This window comes from Lampris incognitus, chromosome 3 (genome assembly GCF_029633865.1).
Source record: "Lampris incognitus isolate fLamInc1 chromosome 3, fLamInc1.hap2, whole genome shotgun sequence".
Classification (NCBI taxonomy): Eukaryota; Metazoa; Chordata; class Actinopteri; order Lampriformes; family Lampridae; genus Lampris; species Lampris incognitus.
In genome coordinates, this window is record NC_079213.1 from 94,441,016 (window position 1) to 94,464,298 (window position 23,283).

At 44.4% G+C, this 23,283-nt stretch overlaps 1 protein-coding gene across 1 annotated transcript in view; it reads right to left on the minus strand.

Moving 5' to 3' along the window:
- The window catches only part of pip5k1ca (phosphatidylinositol-4-phosphate 5-kinase, type I, gamma a), a 62,128-nt gene that overhangs the window by 27,739 nt on the left and 11,106 nt on the right, over positions 1-23,283 (minus strand). Inside the window, 6 exon segments of the mRNA XM_056276436.1 lie at positions 987-1,001; positions 1,220-1,430; positions 3,844-3,907; positions 3,910-3,973; positions 5,827-5,912; positions 6,887-6,928. Coding sequence (XP_056132411.1) covers positions 987-1,001; positions 1,220-1,430; positions 3,844-3,907; positions 3,910-3,973; positions 5,827-5,912; positions 6,887-6,928 — 482 coding nt within the window.

Below are 23,283 nucleotides of genomic sequence, written 5' to 3' on the forward strand. Positions count from 1 at the left end.
CTCTACACAGAAAGGACCTGGGGTGGCCTGTGGTTCAAACCCAGGACCTTCTTGCTGTGAGGCAACAGTGCTAACCACTGGGCCACTGTGCCATCCAAAAACTAACACACAAACCACTAAACCACATAGTTTAAAAAACTATGCCAGCATTGTAATCCTTCAGAGATCTGACCATATGAAACACTAATCTGAGCTGGTTAAACAAGCCCAGTAATTTTACCTACTCAACCTTTGTAATGTAGTGTGACACTTAATTGATCCTCAGGGGGAAATCGCTTGTTCAAGCCTTTGCGAGCAGTTAGCCAGTGAATTTAGGGCTATGGGCGCACACAGAGGCAGGACTAAAAGAGTCAAAACCCAGGGTATGACAATCTGCTAGCCGGGGACAAGCTTGTTGTAGATTCCCATCCAAAATATAATGGACGTTCTTAGATCTATTTTGCATTATGTTAGTCTGTCATGACACTGATAGTGTTGACTTTGACACATTTGGCTCTCACTGCTGTCAACAAACTGTAAGAATAAATAGAGTACCCGTGTTTTTCCATGATGATGTGAGTGACTGCTTGCTGACAGAGAGAGAGCGAGAGAGAGAGAGAGAGAGAGAGAGAGAGAGAGAGAGAGAGAGAGAGAGAGAGAGAGAGAGAGAGAGAGAGAGAGAGAGAGAGAGAGAGAGAGAGAGAGAGAGAGAGAGAGAGAGAGAGAGAGAGAGAGAGAGTGAAAGATAGGAAGGGCTGGGCATGGATGTGGTTTTGTCACATGGATGGAGAGCCAATGTATTACAGATAAGTACACATGTAAGATGCACCAACAATGACTAAGCAGTACTTTGTGTGTGTGTGTGTGTGTGTGTGTGTGTGTGTGTGTGTGTGTGTATGTGTGTGTGTGTGTGTGTATGTGCATCTGGTTGAGTGTTCTCCCAGACTGCTTCAGGCAGAGCAGTGACTCATGCAGCCCCCAGTTCCACCACGTTGATGGGGAGTGACAGGGTACCAACCTCACTCCCCTCACCAGGCCTCTCTCATCATCTCTCCTCCCCGGCCCTCTGTCCTCTCTCCCGCCATCTAACATCCTCTTTCTTTCTCCCTCTTTCCCTTTGCCGCCTGCCATCCCCTATCTCCTCACAGACCATCTTTTAATCTTCTCCCCTCTCTGCATCTTTCTCTAATCCACTAGCTTACCCCTTCTTGTTCTCCATTTCTAGTTCGATTCTCAACACCAGTAACCTGCTGAGCCCTTTCTTTTCCTTGACTTGATGTCGAAGTCCCCATCAATGGCCATTTTCTGGAGGCCATTTGACCACGAATCTTACCAGGTAGTCATCCGGTCTGATGCCGAACAGTTCTCTGAAATAGCGGAAAGCCACGGGAGCGTAGGTTTTGAAGCGAAAGTCAGGGAAATGGTGGGCTGGGGTCAAATTGCTGCCCTCGCTGGAAAACAGGCACACAAAAACAATGCCAGAGCAGATAAGGAGATGAAAGGTTATCATTCACACTTCTCAATAATTGAACGGCAAAACCTGGGTAAGAACAACAGAAGATGTATATCATTTTGACAATACGATGCATTGTCTTGCTTTGTGTTGTATTGGATAGCCACACAGAATTTCAAACCCCCAACGTTTCCACAAATGAATTTGTGGTCGGTTTAAATTAAAAAAACAAAAACAAAAACAAAACCAAATACAAAATGACTTCAGCTGTAAGGGAAGTGCGGTCTGACAGGACGTGTAATCGGAGCAGGCTAGGCTAACTGCTAGCCCATGCAGACTGGTGGTTCCGACAGTCATCCTGGCTGGCATTTGTTCCATTAAACAGTGATTTTTTTTTTTTGGTTTGGATATACACTCACCAGCCACTTTATTAGGCACACCTGTCCAACTGCTCGTTAACACAAATTTCTAATCAGCCAATCACATGGCAGCAACTCAATGCATTCAGGCATGTAGACATGGTCAAGACGATCTGCTGCAGTTCAAACCGAGCATCAGAATGGGGAAGAAAGGTTGATTTAAGTGACTTTGAACGTGGCATGGTTGTTGGTGCCAGACGGGCTGGTCTGAGTATTTCAGAAACTGCTGATCTACTGGGATTTTCACGCACAACCATCTCTAGGGTTTACAGAGAATGGTCCCGAAAAAGAGAAAATATCCAGTGAGCGGCAGTTCTGTGGGCGGAAAATGCCTTGTTGATGCCAGGGGTCAGAGGAGAATGGCCAGACTGGTTTGAGCTGATAGAAAGGCAACAGTAACTCAAATAACCACTCATTACAACCGAGGTATGCAGAAGAACATCTCTGAACGCTCAACACGTCGAACCTTGAGGCAGATGGGCTACAGCAGCAGAAGACCACACCGGGGTGCCACTCCTGTCAGCTAAGAACAGGAAACTGAGGCTACAATTCGCACAGGCTCACCAAAATTGGACAATAGAAGATTGGAAAAAACGTTGCCTGGTCTGATGAGTCTCGATTTCTGCTGCAACATTCGGATGGTAGGGTCAGAATTTGGCGTCAACAACATGAAAGCATGGATCCATCCTGCCTTGTATCAACGGTTCAGGCTGCTGGTGGTGGTGTAATGGTGTTGGGGATATTTTCTTGGCACACTTTGGGCCCCTTAGTACCAATTGAGCATCGTGTCAACGCCACAGCCTACCTGAGTATTGTTGCTGACCATGTCCCATCCCTTTATGACCACAGTGTTCCCATCTTCTGATGGCTACTTCCAGCAGGATAACGCGCCATGTCATAAAGCTCGAATCATCTCAGACTGGTTTCTTGAACATGACAATGAGTTCACTGTACTCAAATGGCCTCCACAGTCACCAGATCTCAATCCAATAGAGCACCTTTGGGATGTGGTGGACCGGGAGATTCGCATCATGGATGTGCAGCTGACAAATCTGCAGCAACTGCGTGATGCTATCATGCCAGTATGGACCAAACTCTCTGAGGAATGTTTCCAATACCTTGTTGAATCTATGCCACGAAGGATTAAGGCTGTTCTGAAGGCAAAAGAGGGTCCAACCCGGTAGTAGCAAGGTGTACCTAATAAAGTGGCCAGTGAGTGTATGTTAGTGGTGGCATGGTGGCGCAGTGGTTAGTGCGGTCGCCTCACAGCAAGAAGGTCCTGGGTTTGAGCTCCGGGGTAGTCCAACCTTGGTGGGTCATCCCAGGTCGTCCTCTGTGTGGAGTTTGCAATGTTCTCCCCGTGTCTGTGTGGGTTTCCTCCGGGGGCCCCGGGTTTTCCTCCCACAGTCCAAAGACATGTAGGTCAGGTGAATTGGTCGTACTAAATTGTCCCTAGGTATGAATGGGTGTTTGTGTGTGTGTATGTGTGTGTGTGTGTGTGTGTGTGTGTGTGTGGGCCCTGTGATGGCTTGGCGGCCTGTCCTGAGTGTCTCCCACCTGCCGCCCAATGACTGCTGGAATAGGCTCCAGCATCCCCGCGACCCTGAGAGCAGGATAAGCGGTTCAGATAATGGACGGATATTATGTGTTAGTTTGAATATGTGTGTTCTTGTAGTTCTTGAATGTGTTTTTTGTCTGTATGTTGCACTGCTGTGGGCTGGGGGAAACGGCGTTTCGTTTCACTTCATGTGCACAAGTATATGAGGTGAAATGACAAATTAAGTGCTCCTGATTCCTAAATGTAACTCAGTTTACCAGTTGTACTCTCCTCTGTTAAATGCTATTTTTTCTTTTTTTTTGGGGGGGGGGGGTTCTAATCAATTGCCCTTTTTTAAACAGGAGGCCTCAACGGGAATTGGTGACATCTAAACAAACATAAAAGTTGAAGACAAACTACATCAAAACAATGTATACTTGATAAAGATACAGTACCTGGGGAAGAAGATACTCTCTACCACGTAGAAGTCCTGCATCAACACATCTCTCTCCGGCTTGAGCTCAGGTTACCCACTGTGTAACCTATACCCAGCTGGATGGCACCTTTCAGGGCGGAGGACGTGGTCTGCAGGGGGTGAAGGAGATGAGCAGTAGTGATGACTGTGATGTTTGCTCTTTGACAGCTTACAGCAAATGAAAAGCCTGCGTGGGTAAGTGTGTGTTACAAAAAACAAGACATCACAAATACATTTTATGAATTGCAATTTATCAGTGAGTAGTTCTAAACCATAGTGGATCCAGTCTGTAGAAATGCGATTACTTTGCCAAATACAGACTTCAGTTACTTATTATATTGACACTAAAAGTATCAGCATTTCCTTTATTTTCTCATGACATGTTTTGCAATCAAACATGTGTCTCAGTTTTGCAAGGGTGGTTGCTAATCTGGATATCTCATTTTGTAACAAAACTCTTCAATTCCTCCTCCATATCTGACCTTTGTAGCCATTTAGAATAGCATCTCAGATGAACTAGCTGTTCTCTCCATCTGACAGTTCTTCTGTGAGGACCATCCACAATTACAGGCAGGGTTTTAAATGGAAGAGCGTAATAGCAGGGTACACATCGTTCCCCTGCTGGCGGATTCCCATCCAACATGCACAATTTGGGGTGTTGGTGAACCGAATCTTGTATTTTTGTAAACATTTCATAGTACTGCTTATGTCAACTTTTCAACATTTGGCTTTCCTGTCGTCCGATTGCTGACAGGCAAGTGTCCAGTAGTGTCACATGCATATTAGTTATACCCTAAACCCGCAAACCTGTGCTATATGGTCCAATGGCAGCTGACACTTTCCAAGCTCTCTCTCTCTCTCTTCTGCACATATATTTCCCACCCACCTTTCTCCCCAATAGTACTCCAGCAATTACCCCACTCTTCCAAGCTATCCCGGTTGCTGCTCCACCCCCTCTCCTGAGCCAGGGAGGGCTGCAGACTACCACATGCCTCCTCCGATACAAGTGGAGTCATCAGCCGCTTCTTTTCACCCTGACCGTGAGGAGTTTCACCAGGGGCCATAGTGTGTGGGAAGATCACACTATCCCCCCCAGTTCCCCTTCCCCCCCGAACAAGCGCCCCGGCTGACCAGAGGAGGCGCTAGTGCAGCGACCAGGACACATACCCACATCTGGCTTCCACCTGCAGACACGGCCAATTGTGTCTGTAGGGACGCCCCATCAAGCCGGAGGTAACACGGGGATTTGAACCACCGATCCTCATGTTGGTAGGCAACGGAATAGACTGCCATGCCATCCGGACACTTGTGGTTGTAATGTTTACCAGCAGCGTCGCAGGCAAGGGTAGAGTGGCCACATTTTCATTTTGTGGTGTTTTTGCGCCACGTACTTATGGGTGAATAACTACATGTTTCAGCTAAAATATATGTAACCATCATTAAAGTGCCTTCTTGTTCAAATCTTTTCTTATTCAAGGGAGGAGTAGGGGAGCTGCCTGCCATAGAAACTAAATTCAAGAGTAGATTGGCCTGACCTGAAAAGGCAGAAAACAAACTAGGCTACAGAGAAACCGATCCCAGGTGGGAAAAGTTTAATATATGGTATAGCAGTCATTTGTTCCAGGGAACAGAAATTTTGGTTCAGATGGGATGATGTGATATTTTAATTTTTACAAAAAAAAATGTCTAGATAACATTTATATGCTCCACTGATGCATGCAGGTCCAGAAAAATAGACTCAGAGTGGGAAGAGTACAATCCAGGAAAAAAAAATGCCCGCCTCACACGTGCCAACCACAAGCCGGTGGACATGGCAACACTGGATGAAATGGCTGCATGTTGGCTCTGGCATGTTGGCTCTGGCACACGCATGGTGTCCTAAACGGCTTGCAGTGGACACTGGCCATTTGAATGTTTACATGCAGATGATCCACGCAGCAAAGACATGTGAGCTCGACAGTACCTTTTTGTAGGTGGTCTCTCCTGAGGCATCCACGCCTCTGTGGCCAATCTTCTTCCCCTGACCGGGCTGGCCTGAGAAGAGGGCATCTGGAGAGAGAGAAAGAGAGAGAGAGAGAGGAGAGAGAGAGAGAGAGAGAGAGAGAGAGAGAGAGAGAGAGAGAGAGAGAAGAGAGAGAGAGAGAGAGAGAGAGAGAGAGAGAGAGAGAGAGAGAGAGAGAGAGGAGAGAGAGAGGAGAGGAGAGAGAGAGAGGAGAGAGAGAGAGAGAGAGAGGAGAGAGAGAGAAGGAGAGAGAGAGAGAGAGAGAGAGAGAGACGGGAGAGAGAGGAGAGAGAGGAGAGAGAGAGAGCGAAGAGAGCCGAGAGCAGATTGTCAACATCTACAATACAGCCTGACAGCATCAGCACATGCCGCCCTGCATCTTTGAAGACAGACAGTTCACAAATAAAAGTCTACAGATGAAAAGACTGGGGATGGGTTGGAGGATTTCAATAAAAGCATGAGTGTGATGTGTGACTGTCAGTCCTCCATGCGTGAACAAGCTTCCATCCTTTAAATGTGCTTCACTGATGAGTAGGCCAGGTGCATATACTGGAACGAAATGGGCATATTTCATTAGCCTGCCCCCAAAGCCCTGCTATGATTTGAACATGAGCTCAGTAAAACTATTCAAATGTGACACTTATGATTGGATGCCAATGTGAAATGAGAATGTCTTCAGTAGAAAGAGACAGGGAAGGGAGACTGGAAGATTTAAACACCAAGCCTGGGCATTTGACATTCTTTGACAATTTGAAATACGCTGCTATGATTTTCTTACATTCACAGCACTTATCATGTTGTCCAATGTGGGGGAAACTCCACCCATCCAACCGCTCAGTAACATAAAACCAACAGCTAAAATGGAATCTGACCCGAGTCTGTTCCTCTTATAAAATCATTGATAATAAGGGTTTTGAAGGCCAAAACCAAGAGTGAATGTCAGATGTTGCAGTTGCTGATGTAGGAGATGGAAGAGGAAGTGAGGAGAGTGGAGTAACACAGAACGGGTCATCACAGGGACACTGGCTTACCTCTGTGATGAAGGCCTTCTTTGCAGCAGCATCTGAGGAAGACAAGGACAGAGAGAGCGATGACTGTCTTAGTATTTCCAAGAGAGAAAGACTATGTTACTCGTAATCATTAGTGCTGCCTGGAGTGAAGCTGAATCCTAAAGGGTAGATGCAGCAGTATAATGTTATGTAATAACAGTGTCAAACACAACTGGGGCCAGCCAGCCAGTCAGCCAGCCAGAGGAATTGCAGGAGAGACTAACATCGGATGCAAAGCCACTGAGTCATATTTAGCGTATAGCGTTATTCATTATGAGCACATTTTCAATTCATGATTAACATAGAGGTTTATCTTATTCAACCTTAATCTGACCAGGAAGTCCCAGTGGGGTTGAAAATGGCTTTTTTCAAGGGACAACCTGGCCAAGAGAGTGGCATAAACACATAAAAGCAGCAAACAATGTCCAACAATGTACAAAGTAAAATACAAATGAAAGTGAATTGACAACTTAAGGTAAGACTTAGTCAATGTTTGCTGCCTTGGCACCTCAACAAAAGAGAGTTGCTCATAAGCTCACCCATATAGGGCCAAATCTCAAATCGGTCTTCGTCAAAGAAATTACAAACCGCTGCTTGCTGAACCTGTACAGCTTTTATATCTCCAGCTTTACCAGTAGTCTGTACAGTCATCTGTACTAAAGTGTGCTATGCTGGGTGATGAACAAACCCGAGCTGTGTTTTAGAGAACGAACAATCAAAAAAAAAAGAGGAAAAAAACAGGTAACCTAACACATCTTGGAATTTGATTTTGTCGCTACGGCAGTATAGCCACTGGTCCTTGTGTGATCTTGTTCTTTGGTTGAACAGCTGGTGTTAAGAGTAGGAAAGTACTCAGCACACTGCCTTCACTAGCACGGCCTAAAATAGATCCATAAAGACGGTACTATAACACGAGGATAGTGATGGAGGGAGAGGGAGGAGAGAAACATAGAAGGAGGGAGAGAGGGAGCAATAGAGAAAGAGAGGAGGATAGTGAGAAGCAGAAATAGAGTAAGAGATAATAAAGAGGAGAGGGAGCGTGAGCGAGAGGAAAGGGATGGATGAAAAAGGGGGATGCAGACAAAACAACAATGTGAGAGGGCTTAATTCCCCCCTCTGTTGGGAGTGAGTATCATCACATCCTCACCATCATCCCGTTCTGCCTCACAGAAATGGTGGATTTCAGCACAGAAAACCCAAGACATGCACAGCAGATATAACAGCCTGTTGTTTTTGTTTTGTTTTTTTGGATTTTCCCCCCTTTTACTCCCCAATCGTACTTGGCCAATTACTCGACTCTTTCGAGCTGTCCTGGTCGCTGTTTCAACCCCCTCTGTTGATCCAGGGAGGGCCGCAGACTACCACATGCTTGCTCTGATACATGTGGAGTCGCCAGTCACTTCTTTTCACCTGACAGTGAGGCGTTTCACCAGGGGGACGCAGTGGCGGATCTAGAGATTTTTTCCTGGGGTGGCATGAGGTTCAAGGAGGGGGGCAATGGACATTATTCTAAATGTATTATTATTCAAAACTTGGATTTCATTGAATGTATTTTGTTCTCTACTGTTTGAGATGAGTTTGGTGCAGGTCTCATTGACCTTCACCATGCATGTACATAAAATATACTTTAAAAACATATTATCTGATTTATAAATGGGGTGGCAAGACTGTGTCCCAGAGGTGGCAGCTGCCACCCCTTGCCACCCCATAGATCCGCGCCTGGGTAGCGTGTGGGAGGATTATGCTATTGCCTCCAGTTCCCCCTCCTCCCTGAACAGGCGCCCCAACTGACCAGAGGAGGCACTAGTGCAGTGACCAGGACACACAACCACATCTGGCTTCCCACCCGCAGACACGGCCAATTGTGTCTGTAGGGACACCCAACCAAGCCGGAGGTAACATGGGGATTCAGACCGGCGATCCCCATGTTGGTAGGCAACAGAATAGAGTGCTACGCTACTCGGACATCCATAACAAAGCCTGGTTTTAACACAAGAGCCAGTGAGTAAACACAGTCACTTGTGAGGTAAATGGAACATTTCATTTTACATGAACACAGCATTATATTCAATGTATTTTCTCTTCTTATCCTCCTCAAGAGCTATTTTTTGACTGAGGAGTTACAAACAAACCATGCTGTAACTTCCAAGTCACAGGTTCATTCCTGACATAGTAAATGTGTGTTCTGCCCGGCTGCCTTTGATCAACAGTGGATATTTCTCTGCTCTTGAACCTATGCGATGTTTTGGCGACTAGATTATGATGTGCCAGTCAGACAAGGCAAAGCAATCCAAAACTAAGATGGAGCTGAAACATGACTTGTGATAGCAGCGCTGAATACCAATTACGACAAATGAGCTCCGACTCCAGTCTAAAATAACTCAGCCTTTCCTGACTTGACAGAGCAGCTAAACGCAGAAAAAGATGGCATAAATCGCGAGTGGGTTAACATTTCCACAGCATGCGCTATTCATCTGTGTTCTCTCCTTGAAGCTGCAATAACAGCCCACCTATCTGTCTGTCTGTCTGTCTGTCTCTCTCTCTCAATCTCTTTCACCCCTCTCTGTCTCTGCACGCCTGCCTGCGTGCCTGCCTCTTGTGGATACCCATGTGACTGAGCAGGAGAAGAGCCTGTTTGCCACCCCTCCTCCAGCTCCTTTTCTCTATCTCTCTCCCTCTGTCGCACACAGATTCACTGTGGGATGAGCGGGCGAAAACGTGCCAATGCAATCCTGGCTACCCTTACCGCAGGCTGGAACATTTGGGCATAAATATCCCCAACAATATTCCAATAAAAGGACATGTTGACAACGCAGATTGTTGCAGAGGAAGCTCTCCTGCTCATCATCTTGGAAATCCTCTAAGTGTGATTCACAAACAGCAACTGTCATTTCTCCACACAGGCCTACTATGTGTGTGTGTGTGTGTGTGTTTGTGTACAAGTGAGTGGCTGCATGCCCTAGCAGAAAATATCACCCTTTTGTCCTGTACCATATCTTACTGCAACCCTTTCCATTCCTTTATGTATGCCTGCAGCTGCTAAGACCTGCCCTGAGAGTGAGTGTGCCAGTGTGTGTGTGTGTGTGTGGGCACGAGTGAGCTTGCAGGTTTCTAGGTGTTTTCTGTACAGTGAATGGGAGCATATTTGCATGCACGCACTTGGATGTGAGCTCGTGTACAAGCATGTCCTCAATTTTTTCCAGCTCATCCACTTGCCTCATAGCAGACTGCCATCACAGAACAGTGGCCTGTGATATAGACCAACTGAATATGGCTGGACACTTAACATTGTGCTGCCTTCATTCATAACAGAGCTGAAAAACTAATAAAGTAACTACTACAGCTATGGCAATGACAATGACTACTACTGAACTTAATGTTTTAATAACTATATCCTAATGCCAAGGTTGTAAATAAAGACACCATTCACACCGTTACTGTGAAAACAATTATAAAAGAGGGAGAACAGAAATGGCTCTTGGGAGAGAGAACTACACTCACATTTTGACATTTTATGCCTCTCCACACTGACCGAGATTGAAGATTTAAAGGAGGATGCGGCCTGTAAAAGTCAGTTAAGGATATATTGAAAAATCCTTTAAAAGGTTTGTCTTTTAAGGGGGGTTGTCTTTGCCAATGTGTAGAGCTCAACCTGATGTGAACCTCTTGAAACAAACAAAAACCCAAATGCTTTGAATGTGGTTTTAATTTCCCTATATGCATCTGTATTAGATCTAAAGTTCTGCAGGTCTACCGGTTAGAACCAATCAATCCACCTTTAAAAGGTATTCTGCTTATCTATCATTAGCAGTGACGAGAGTTTACAGAACAAGAACATAATATGTAAAAGTGTAGGCATTTTTAATTAATGCTGCGCAACATCCTGACCATCATAAACACACCAACCACCTGAGCTACACAAGGGACAGAGGAACAAATACACCCACACAAATAAATAGTTTCTAGCCATGGCTGTTGCCTAGCCAGGCTGCTATGTGTTGATTTAGCAGATTATGCTCACAGCCATTAAGGAAGCGGTTCATCGCCAGTGGAAAGCAGCATTGGCAGATGAGGTGGGAGATGGGGAAATTTAGAGGAATCTTTGGAGATGTGTCACATAAATTTCTTAAACCACACCAAATCCTGGATCAGGAGCTGCATGCCTGGTTTTCAACCTGCCAAGAAACCTTGGCTCCTGGTTGCTGACGGCATGCAGTTCAAAACCTCGTTGCTGGCTTTCTGGGCAGTTCAAAGGACTGCACTGGCTCACCTGCAATCCCATATCAACATGTATACTCCTGCTCAACCTCTTTGTTCTACCTCTGGAGACTATCTATGTCCACTTCAAAAGGGGCTCTACAGCTAGGGTTATCTTTCCCCTGGCCCCAAAGCGGTGGTATCAACTCTTGTCTTCAGTAAAGGCATAAGACTTGCTTATCTCATTCAATAAAGGCCTAAAAACTTTCCTTTTTCCAGGCCTACCTTAATCCATAGATGGTCTCTTAGTGGGACCAGGCAATAACTCAAACTCATAAATGTTTATTGTCTTTCAATAGCATTATTTCAGAATGAAATTCGGATAATGTCAATGGGTGATCCACAATTTTGAAGTCTACATTAATAATCATAAAAATGTATATACCTAAAATTGCTTGCAAAATGAGGTCTGGAACATCTGACGGCATATTATTAGAAAACTGGTTTTGGTCTGATATATTTTATATTACCAAACAGTTCTTCAATATGAAGAATCTCTGTTCGACTATAAAACGTGGTATTTTTGCATTCGTTTAAGCAGATATTGTGATATGTATTGCTACTGTGTAAACTTCCCTATGATTGTCATGATAATAATATTTTCCATCTCACAGCAGTATCTCCAAGCACGACAATGATTATAATTGGAGGCACTGTCCAGCTAATTTGGAATTCCCTGTTACTCGGGTCACTATTGGTGATCCACCTGTTGTGCACTTACACTAGTTGCACTTACCATGAAACGGTGGGTTGACACACGACACAGTACACACTATGTACTATATGCGATTATATTTTTTTAAACTTTGTTTTTATTATTTTCATGTAAATAAGAAGACAAAAAATATCAATAGATGACAAAGACTAAACTTCTCCCCTCCCACTACCCTGACAGCAACGACTAAATTAGGCACTATCATAAGAGGGAAAAAAAAAAAAACCCACATATAAAGCTAGAAAAAAGGAAATAAAAAAAAAAGGGGGGGTGATATCTCTGGATGTCGGTATGAGGCAGATTTAGGTTCATTTTAGGTTTAGGGATAGTTGAGAGTGAATTAGACTTGGGGCATCAGTAGAGAAGACAGGAGAGAGCCCACTGGCACTGAGAGAAGAAATCAATAAATGGGTTCCAAATAAAATGAAATTTCTCTGCCTTTTTTGCTGGGTATATCTAATATTTTCAAGATGCAAGCAACCCATTAAACCTCTCATCCAAAGTATTATGAGAAAGTAGTTGAATGGACTTCCAGCCCATGAGAATCAATTGTTTTGCAATTAGGGTGGAGAAGACAAGGGCATCTTAGTAGGAGTTAGAGAAAGGAACATTTTTAGGTAAGAGGCCAAGAAGAGCAATGAGTGGAGAAGGTTCCATCATTTTGTTTTGTTTTGTTTTTGTTTTTTTTTAATGTTTAAGAAATAGAATAATTGACTTCCAGAAAGTTAATGTCGGGCAGAGCCAAAACATGTGAATCAATGTAGCTGGAGCCTGCTTGGATCCATCGCATAGAGGGTCAATGTCAGGTTTTCATTTAGACAGCCTGACCTTTGTCTATTATATTCAGTGAATGAACTTGAGTTGGATAAGACCATGACGGGTACAGATGGAGGAGGAATGTATTCTGTCTAAAACTTCGTCCCACTCATCATCCTGAAAGTCATAATCTGAATCAGTCTCCCACTGCTGTGTTACTAATAGATCTCTAGATGATGTGAAGTTTGTGATAAGGTTGTATAGAAAGGAAACAACCCCTTTGTTGTGAAAACCGGTCTCCAGTATATTATCTAACAGAGTTTTAAGAGGAAATGGCGGAATCTTTTTTTAAAGTTTTTCCTCGCAAAATCACGAATCTGAAAATATCTGAAAAGCTGAGTTTTGGGGAATTTGGATTTCAGGGACAATTGAAAGAAGGAGATGAACATTTTATCTACATACTTCAAATGTTATAATTCTTCTCTTATGCTCCATCGTGAAGGCATTATCATTCAGAGATGGAGGAAAAACTGGGTTGTTGTTACAGGGAGAGAGTATTGGATTGGCTTGAAATTTGTAGTGGTGTTTAAACTGTTTCCATATTTGCAGTGATTGACTAACAACAGGACTATAATTTAGATTAGAAGGAGATATAGAGAGTGCAGTGCAAGCCAGTGCCATAAGGGACAGTGGTCTGCACGAAGTTTCCTCCACCTGCTCTCCCAGGCAGGCAGGGACCCAGTACTAAGGCCATAATGACAATGGGGCCAGTGCAAGATACTGTGTACATTTTTTTGTCCAATAATATACTTGGAAATTTGGAAGGGCAAGCCCTCCTGATGCTTTTGGCATCTGTAAGAGTGCCTTTCCTATTCTAACAGGGCCTTTATTCCATATAAAGGAAGAAAAGACTTAGTCTGGGGTTTTAAAAAGGACTTGGGAATGAAGATTGGGACTGTCTGAAAAAGATAAGCGACCTGTAAGAGACAGGGGAAGAGAGGACCAACGAGCAAAGTCGAATCTGGAAATTTATGTGCAATTATAATGCCAAGGTATTTAAACTCATTTGGAGCCAGTTTGAATGCGGCAGCTGAGGGGGGAGGTCCATGACAGCAACATTTAGAAGGAACAGTTCACTCTTGCTAATACTTAATTTGTAACCAGAAATGGTACCAAACCGTTCGATACAGTGGAGAACTCTAGGTAAGGATGTGGCTGGTTCTGATATGTAAAGTATGACATTGTCCACATACAAGGAGATTTTTTGTTCCAGACCCCCCTCGGTAATACCTGAGATCATGTTGTCCGCACAGATAGCTACAGCCAGGGGTTCGATAACAAGGGCAAAAAGGAGTGGAGATAAAGGACACCCCTTCCTTGTACCTTGTTGCAGTTCGAAATAAGGCATCATTAGCGTGAACGGAAGCTAAGGGAGATGTGTATAGGAGCTTGACCCATGCAATGAAGCTCTCACCAAAGCCAAATCTATGCAACGTGGCAGAGATAATCCCATTCAACACGGTTGAATGCTTTTTCCACATCAAGAAGGGCAAGGATCGCCTGAGACCCTGGAGTGGAAGGTGAATGAATAATATTTAATACCTGTCTACTATTGAAGAAAGATGTTCTCTTTTTGATAAAACCCATCTAATCGATGTGGATTAGATTTGGTACGATGGATTCCTGTCTCTGAGCCAGGACTTTGACATTGGCTGGGCACAGGCTTATGGGCCTGAAGCTGCCACAGTCAAGTGAATTTTTGTCCTTTTTCAGAATCAAACAGATAGAGGCATGATGGAGGGACTGTGGCAATATACAGGTTTTAACACACACACACACACACACACACACACACACACACACACACACACACACACACACACACACACACACACACACACATTTATTTATCCCTTCTTCCACTCTCACTTTTGCATTATCCTCAATCTCTTCTGGTGTGGGAAAATGGTGCCACAAATTCACGTTTGCAGCGGCCTCACCCAGTACTGGTGTGGGAAGATGGCAGCACGAATTCATGTTTGCGGTGGCCTCACCCAGTACTGTTCATGCAGTGTCTTTTTCCACGTCTGCATCTCAGTTTGTCTTCGTTTGATGGCTGGGAGAGCTGGCACTGGGTTGGCTGGGAGAGTTTGGTCTGCCGCGTCCTGTGGGCCCAGGGACCACAGTCCTGCCTGGAGCTGTGGTCAAAGAGGTAACACCGAGGGCGGTCTGACAGGACGTGGAAGCAGGGCAGGCTAAGCTAACTGCTAGCCCAAGCAGACTGGCAGTTCTGATAACACAGAGGGCAGTCGGGCAGCCTTGCCTAGCCTTGACTGTGTTTTTAGTGTCGACGTGTGGAGTGCGGGGAGGTGTGTCGAAGGTGTCTGGCTGGGACAGCTAGTGTTGGATCAGCTGAGGGAACTTGGTCTGCTGCGTCCTGTGGGCCCAAGGACCACGGCCCTGACCGGAGCTGCGCCCGAAGAGGAAACACCGAGGGTGGTCTGACAGGATGTGGAAGCGGGGCAGACTAAGCTAACTGCTAGCCCATGCAGTCCGGCAGTTTTGACAGTCATCCTGGCTGGCGTTTGTTTCCCTGGACAGTGATTTTTTGTTGTTGTTTAGTTTAGATATATATGTGTTAGTTTGGATATATGTGTTCTTGTAATTCTTATAGTTTTTGAATATGTGTTTTTGTCTTTGTTTTGCACTGCTGTGGGCTGGGTAAACAATGTTTCATTTCATTTCATGTGCGCAAGTGCATGAAATGAAATGACAAATAAAGTGTTTCTGATTCCGATCTCCTCGAGGGTAGCCCATGGCCTCATCAATGAAATTGAGTGTATGTGTGTGTGTGTGTGGGGGGGGGGGGCTGGACCACATCCTGGACATGTTGCCAATATATTGCAAAGATTATGATATTACTATTTAAAATATTTATAACAGGAACTGATAAGAGGGAAAAAAATCCCTTGCCATCATGTCACAAATATTTTTGGGGTAAAAAAAATAACCAATGGACACATCCTCTGTACAGGAATACATGTTTCAAAATCTTCATGTGTTTTGGTTTTTGGAACTATCAGTGTATAATACATGACAATGTTGCCGTATTACGATAAAAATTCCTCACTTTCTGATTATAATTTAAAGCATCTTAACAGTAATCAGTAATGGAAAATACACATCAAAAGCAATTCTTCACAATTTTGCCTATATAGCCAAATGCAATTCTCTCTCCCTCTCTGTCTTTAAGCGCCTGCCAACATGTTTTCACACCAACAGAATCTGACGTTACTTTCCACAAAGGTCCAACCCACTCCAACTTCATCAGAACTGTGACAAAACACAGCCGAAGACTCCATTACCCAATGCAGACGATATAGCACTTACACATGAACACATTGTTATACACAAACAGCAACACAACACATGCACTAACAGACATGTTTAAAGCCTATTCGTGCCAAGACTTGCTAGATAATTGATACCTGTTTGTGCTTCTGTAGTCTAAAAACACCTGTTGTGCTTTTATGGTATAAACCTGAATGTCCAACCCATGGAAGACTACCAAGTGAAAGGCTGTTTATCGTGGGGATTTTTTTTCTCAGTTCGTTAACCTTAATAGCTCTCATTTCATGTTAATGTGCCAGCTTCATCAAACGTTTCACATTAAGAATTGTGACATTCTACATACTACTTTTTCCTTGAATGTGACCTGTTAGGAAAGTTTTAAAGGCCCAGTGCACCCCAAAATCAAAAATACATGTTTTTCCTCTTACCTGTAGTGCTATTTATCCATCTAGATCGTTTTGGTGTGAGTGGCCAATTTTTAGAGATATCGGCTGTAGAGATGTCTGCCTTCTGTCGAATACAATGGAACTGGATAGCATTGTATGTATTGTATATATTTTTGATTTTGGGGTGAACTGTCCCTTTAAGGTATTTTTGCCCAAACCCCCATTAATGACCTACCTTACGTGAGTTGCATGTTCAGTCTGCTTTGTCCACAGAGGTGTACTATGCTACAGGTTTACCATTATTTACTCTCCGTGTAATGCCAAAAAGACAACAACTAGCCTAACATCCGTTCTAGCTACATACTAAAACTGTGCCAGTTTCACACATGTACACACACACGCACGTACGCACGCACACACACACGATTTGCTTTCTTTTTTCCCTACTTCCCTTGTTTCCATGGTGCCCCAATTGAGGTCAACTGGCTTATTATGAGTTATGCGTATGTGCTTGGATTCACCAGACACATGCTGCCATTCCCACATACAGTCTTACTTGTTAGATAAGATAGCAGCATAGTGGCATATGCTGAAGTGCACTGATACGCCATCTACTACGCTCACAAAATTGTGTGCAGACACAGGTAATTCCAAACAAATGGACAGATGTAGCAGAAGCTGAAAATGAACTGAATGGCTGCGGTGTAACAACTCGTAAAAAAATGGACCATAGCACAACCATATAAATTACAGTAGCACTGCACTTAGTACTGTAAAAGTAGTGCAGTATTCTGTTTTTTTTTCTTCTCGTCTCATTACTGTGTGTTCCTTTAGTGTTTCTACAGTATTACTATAAAAACTCTGTAGTGCATGGCTGTAGTGATTGTGTAGTAATGTGATGGAAAAAAAACCCCCAAACAAACAAAGGAAATGCGATAAGTTCTGTTTTCCGGGTCTTGATGCATGCTCAACAATCCAGGTAAGAAAATCAAAGAAGGCTGAATAAGTTCATCTGGATACAATGTTTACTGACAGTTACGTTTCATCACTCAACTAAGTGACATCTTCAGTCTAAACTGACTGCAGGTATCCGCACCCTTATAAATAATACAGTACAAGACACTTGCATTACGACCAAAACCAACGACCAGTTTCATATGCAAATATGGGTGTGACCATTAACTAAGGCTTCAGAGGCCATGTGTACTATTCACAGAGGACTAGGGAATGTTGCAATCACAGCATTGTAAGATGGCGACAAATGTACCCCCCCCCCCCGGGTTCAGGGATGGTTGTTCCCTCTTAATTATGCAACTTTGATACATTTGATACATGGCTTTGATACACTATGTCCAAAGACTGGTTCTGTGTGTTGGTTCTGTGTGTGTGTGTGTGTGTGTGTGTGTGTGTGTGTGTGTGTGTGTGTGTGTGTGTGTGTGTGTGTGTGTGCGTGTGTGCGTGTGCGTGCATGTCTGTTTCTGACTACCATGACTGATGCACTTAGGATCAATACGGGGGCTCCCCTGAGATGAGCTAAGTGAAAATAGCCTTTATCTTGTTTATTTTGTTATCTCGGCATAAGTGCAGTAATTGTGCTCTAGCTATTGACTGGACCTTAATTTCTGACGCCACAGCAAAGCGGTGTTTGCTCATCATGGGCATACAAGTAATCCTGACCGGACCTAAAGTGGGGAGAAATCTATAACTGTGTCAAATTTAAAAGAGAAAAACAAGTCAATGAAGTAGCCTACTCAATACATAGAGCAAGTTTGTGTAGACCAACATACATAATCACCCATCCATCCATCCATTATCCAAACCGCTAATCCTGCTCAGGGTCACAGGGATGCTGGAGCCTATCCCAGCAGTTACTGGGCGGCAGGCGGGGGGACACCCTGGACAGGCCGCCAGTCCATCACAGGGCCCACACACACACACACACACACACACACACACACCTAGGGACAATTTAGTACAGCTGATTCACCTGACCTGCATGTCTGTGGACTGTGGGAGGGAACCGGAGCACCCGGAGGAACCCCCCCCCCCATATCTGTATTTTGCCCATTAGTACTGTGGGATTGAAATTCATTACATATGGTGAAAATCACATGTGCAATAGTCAGGGCTTTCGTGCCCTTTCAACACCCCTGCCCACAGAAGGATCATGTACAAATAATAACTGCCCAAAAAGAATTATAACCAATGCCAAGGAGAGAGATTAAACAGATTTATTTTAAATGATTTAAGCAGGGTAGCAGAGTGAGTAGATAAGGGGTATCATTCAGCAGGGGAACGGTGATGTAATTCACTGCTTGAAAAGATGGAAATGAGCGTTAGAGAAGTCATCTGTCCTCTACTGTGCTTGATGCAGGCAACCGAAAAGCTCTGATGGATGAAATTACGACCTTGACTTAGACTTACAGTACATTTGGGTGAAGGACTGTTAAACTATGTTCATTTAGATTAACGTCACGTAGTGACTTGGGTCGGGTCAGCGGTCTCAAGGTAAAGAGTACGGTTCTGCTTGAGGAAGGCAAATCTGATCCAACAGCCATAGGTCCACTTCAGCTCTGAGCTTTCTCGGTCTCAGCAGCTGGCAGCTTATGTGATGATTTTTTTTTTCCATGATCGCACCAGCCAGCTGTGGACCTCTCCCCTTTTTCGCTGGTCAGTATCAAAAATTGAAGGCAGAGGAGAGGCCCTAATTGACTCTTTCTTCTCCTGTGTGTGTGTGTGTGTGTGTGTGTGTGTGTGTGTGTGTGTGTGTGTGTGTGTGTTTGTGCACGCACGCATGCACGTGTGTGTAGTCGGTGGGCCTCCCAGTTGTCTATGCCTTCTCAACCAGAACAGAACTGCTTGGCTGATGACACTTATAATTAAAGGAGCCATCAACTTCCTAATGCTAAGCTGTTCAAAGAGGCTTAAAAACATTCCTCAGCAATTACAGGGAACTGGCAAAATAATATTCTCACAACCATGCTTATGCAGACTGACAGACACCCTCCCCCCCTCATACACACACACACACGAATCCACAGACAGTCAGGCAACCAAAAAGACACTCATGTTCACTCAAACACACATGTCGAAGTAACTGCAGACTGAGCGGCGCAGCTAAAGTCAACTTTGAATGAATTAACACATCTTCAGCTGGCACAGCGGCGTTGGCACATGTCCCTGAAAATACAGTTTCCAGTTTCCTCGGCACTACTCTGGTGGTGGTGGGGATGGGGCAGTCTGCTCAGCGTGTCTGCAGAGGGAAGGGGGGTGGCACATGCCGTTGATGAAACGTACCTTACGCTTAAGCCACATGTATAACACGGTGAAGGCCTGGATGGAGCAGAGAGGTTTAAGAGGATAGCTTTTCACTACACCAAGTCAAGTGAGGTTCAATCATGATCAATAGCACCAGGGTGAGCGAACGGGCTTTAATAAAAAGCTTCCTGTCCGCGGTCGGTTCAGCTGGATCATGACCATCCCTTTGAGACACTCGGGCCAGTGCTGGATGATGAGCTATTCACGACAGAGTCTGCCAATGGTGGGCGTGCTGCTGCCGAAGCCAGGCCCTGAGCAGCATTTTATCTAGACAAGGAGTCTTTATGAGCAGCACGGCTCCTTTACAAAAAGAGCTCTGTGCATGGAGGAGAAGTTACTATTGAAATGGGCGACATCACACATCATAACCCCTTTATTTCTTGCATGGCTGTTTAAGACTACGCTGCCGATTCAGTGCTTGAATTACACGTATTCTTAACCCTCTTGTCTATTCAGATATCCTTAGACATGTAGACATTTCAGATTCTTAGGCAGTCTTTCTCTTTACTTGATACTCTTTACTAGATGTTCTTGATTTGTCCTCTTAAGAAAGTTGTGTTATATCCCCTGTAATGTCAACAAAAAAAAAAGATACGCAAAGGAGCTCTAACAATGCGTGCATTTTGTGTTTGCAGACTTGTTAAGACTGGACATGTTCAAAAGCAGAAGCTCCACCTATTCACAGTTGTGCTTCGTCAAATCTATAAATGATCAAATGTTCGGAATCTGTACTGCTGTTATATACACATACACGATTGAATGCTGCTTCTTTCAAAACCTGTTATTACTGAATTTAATCAATTTTGCTTCCATGTATAATAACCTTGATGAACTAAGACCACCACTTTGTTAACAAGATTATTATGCAGGCCTGTCACCCTCACATTTGTCTGCCTCAGAGATGAAAAATCCACATTATATTTGCTTTTTTAAGTACTTTTTTCCATCACTATAATAGGTAGATAAAATAAGAGCATACTAGATATATTAAGATGTAAGCGCTCCACGAGTTTGATCGTCATCACACTCCCTTTAATCTGGATATGACTGTCTAGAGCCAACCACAGTTGCTCCTGGTTTGGCTGTTGGCCATCCTCACAAATTTGCAATCCACATACGGTTAAGATGTGGACGGTTTCATAACTGCCATACATGGAACAGAGCGCCATCAGACAGACAGACAGGCAGACAGAGAGACAGGCAGGCAGGCAGACAGACAGACAGGCAGGCAGGCAGGCAGGCAGACAGACAGACAGACAGACAGACAGACAGACAGACAGACAGACAGACAGACAGACAGTGACTCCAAACACCGACCTAGCCAAGTCATTCAGGCTGCGGTCACCCTTTCCCATTGTCCATAATCCCAATCCCATTCTCCCCCGGCTGCTAGGCTGGCTGGATTAAAATCACAACAAGATGGCATGCCTGTTAAGACCGGTGGAAGTCAATACACAATCTGGCTGTAACACCCTAGCGATTTTTTGTTTTTTTACCTCAGCGCTAGAACAAATAAAAATAGTGAATGCTTCTAAATGCATTTTAATGGCGCCTGTCACCATTTTGTCATGTGAACCCTTCCATGTTTAAAATTTAATTTCTCATTTTTCTTTTTATTTCTTTCCCCCTTTTTCTCCCCAACTGTATTTGGCCAATTACTCCACTCTTCCCAGCCATCCCGGTCACTGCTCCACCCCCTCTGCCGATCCGGAGAGGGCTGCAGACTACCACATGCCTCCTCCGATACATGTTGGGGTCGCCAGCCTCTTCTTTTCACCTGACAGTGAGGCGTTTCACCAGGGGGACGTAGCGCATGGGAGGATCACGCTATTCCCCCCCAGTTCCCCCTCCCCCCCAAACAGGCGCCCCGACTGACCAGAGGAGGTGCTAATGCAGCGACCAGGACACATACCCAAATCAGGCTTTCCACCCGCAGACACGGTCTATTGTGTCTGTAGGGACGCCCGACCAAGCCAGAGGTAATATGGGGATTTGAACTGGCGATCCCCGTGTTAGTAGGCAATGGAATAGTCCGCCAGGCCACCCGGATGCCCTAATTTCACATATTTTGATTGTGGGAGGCAGAGGGCAGTGCAGAAAACATATTTAGTTATGAAATAATGCATCATAATGTGTGTGTGTGTGTGTGTGTGTGTGTGTGTGTGCACATATGTGTGTGTGCATGTGTGTTGGGGTGGTGAATTTGCTTAGATTTGGAATGACTTCAATGAAGCGACCTCAGTTACTGTTCATATTTTACTAAGTGAGTCATACTCTTTGGTTGCGTACAGAATCTCTTGGCAGGACATGATTATTTAAGTGTTGAACAAAAGGTTAACCTGTAATGTCCTTCTGGTTAAAGCTCAAACCTGGGTCATCCCAGGTCGTCCTCTGTGTGGAGTTTGCATGTTCTCCCTGTCTCCCTGTGTCTGCGGTGGGTTTTCTTCGGGGGCTCCGGTTTCCCACACCATCAAAAACACATGCATGTTAGGTTTATAATAATAATAATAATAATAATTACATTTCTCTAGTGCTTTTCTAGACACCAAAAGCGCTTATACTCCTGTCTGTGCCCTTGACCGAGGCATGGCAAGATGAACTGGAGTTGGTCCCCGGGTGCTGCACGGCGGCTGCCTGCCCACTGCCCACTGCTCCTAGCTACACAGATAGGATGGGTTAAATGCAGAGCATAATTTCCCTGCAGGGATCATTAAAGTACATCAAGATCAAAAAAGAAAAAAGAAAAAAAAATCAAATTTGTGTCCACTGTCCCTCTTCACTGTCAACCACAACCAAACCACAAAACTCAAACTGAAATTCAAATCTATTCAGTGGCATGTTTGCAATGAAAATGAGATGTTTGATAAGATTTGACTCGTCTCCAGTCCTTCAACCCAGTATCACCACCAGCAGGGTGGGAAATGAGCACCAGCCACCAGCCAAACACTGGTAGAATATGAAAGTGGCTGGCAGACACAAAATAATGATTTACTATTGAGTGTCTGGTGAATCTGAACATTTTATCTGTCAGTGGCTGGTAGATGTTCACATTTTAGAAAGTTAATTTCCTACCCTGACCACCAGCCACCATCGTTCTGCAACAGTTCATATTGTGAAATAGGCCAACAGGTGGGTATGAAAATGTAATATGTTGGCTTGGAGAAGCCAGAAATCCCTTTGAAATGGAAATTGAATGTGATGGGATCCAGTGAGCGGCATCTTTGTTCAAAACTATCTGTCTATCAGGCTGTTCATCCGTCTGTCAGTCTGCCCGTTTGTCTTGTCTGCCAAATCCTGACTGAATTTTATGGACACATTCTGGAAACTGGTAGTGACACAGGACACAGACGTTATCACCGACACAGACACACACAAAACAGAAAGACACACACACACTGGAATAATAATGCAGACAAAAAAGGTAGACAAAGACCCAAGGATACAGATTCAAACACACACACACACACACACACACACACACACACACACACACACACACACACACACACACAAAGACAAACACAGTAAAACACACACGCACACAATGAAACACAGCACAGCTTTCAACTGGTTTTCTGTAATCTGG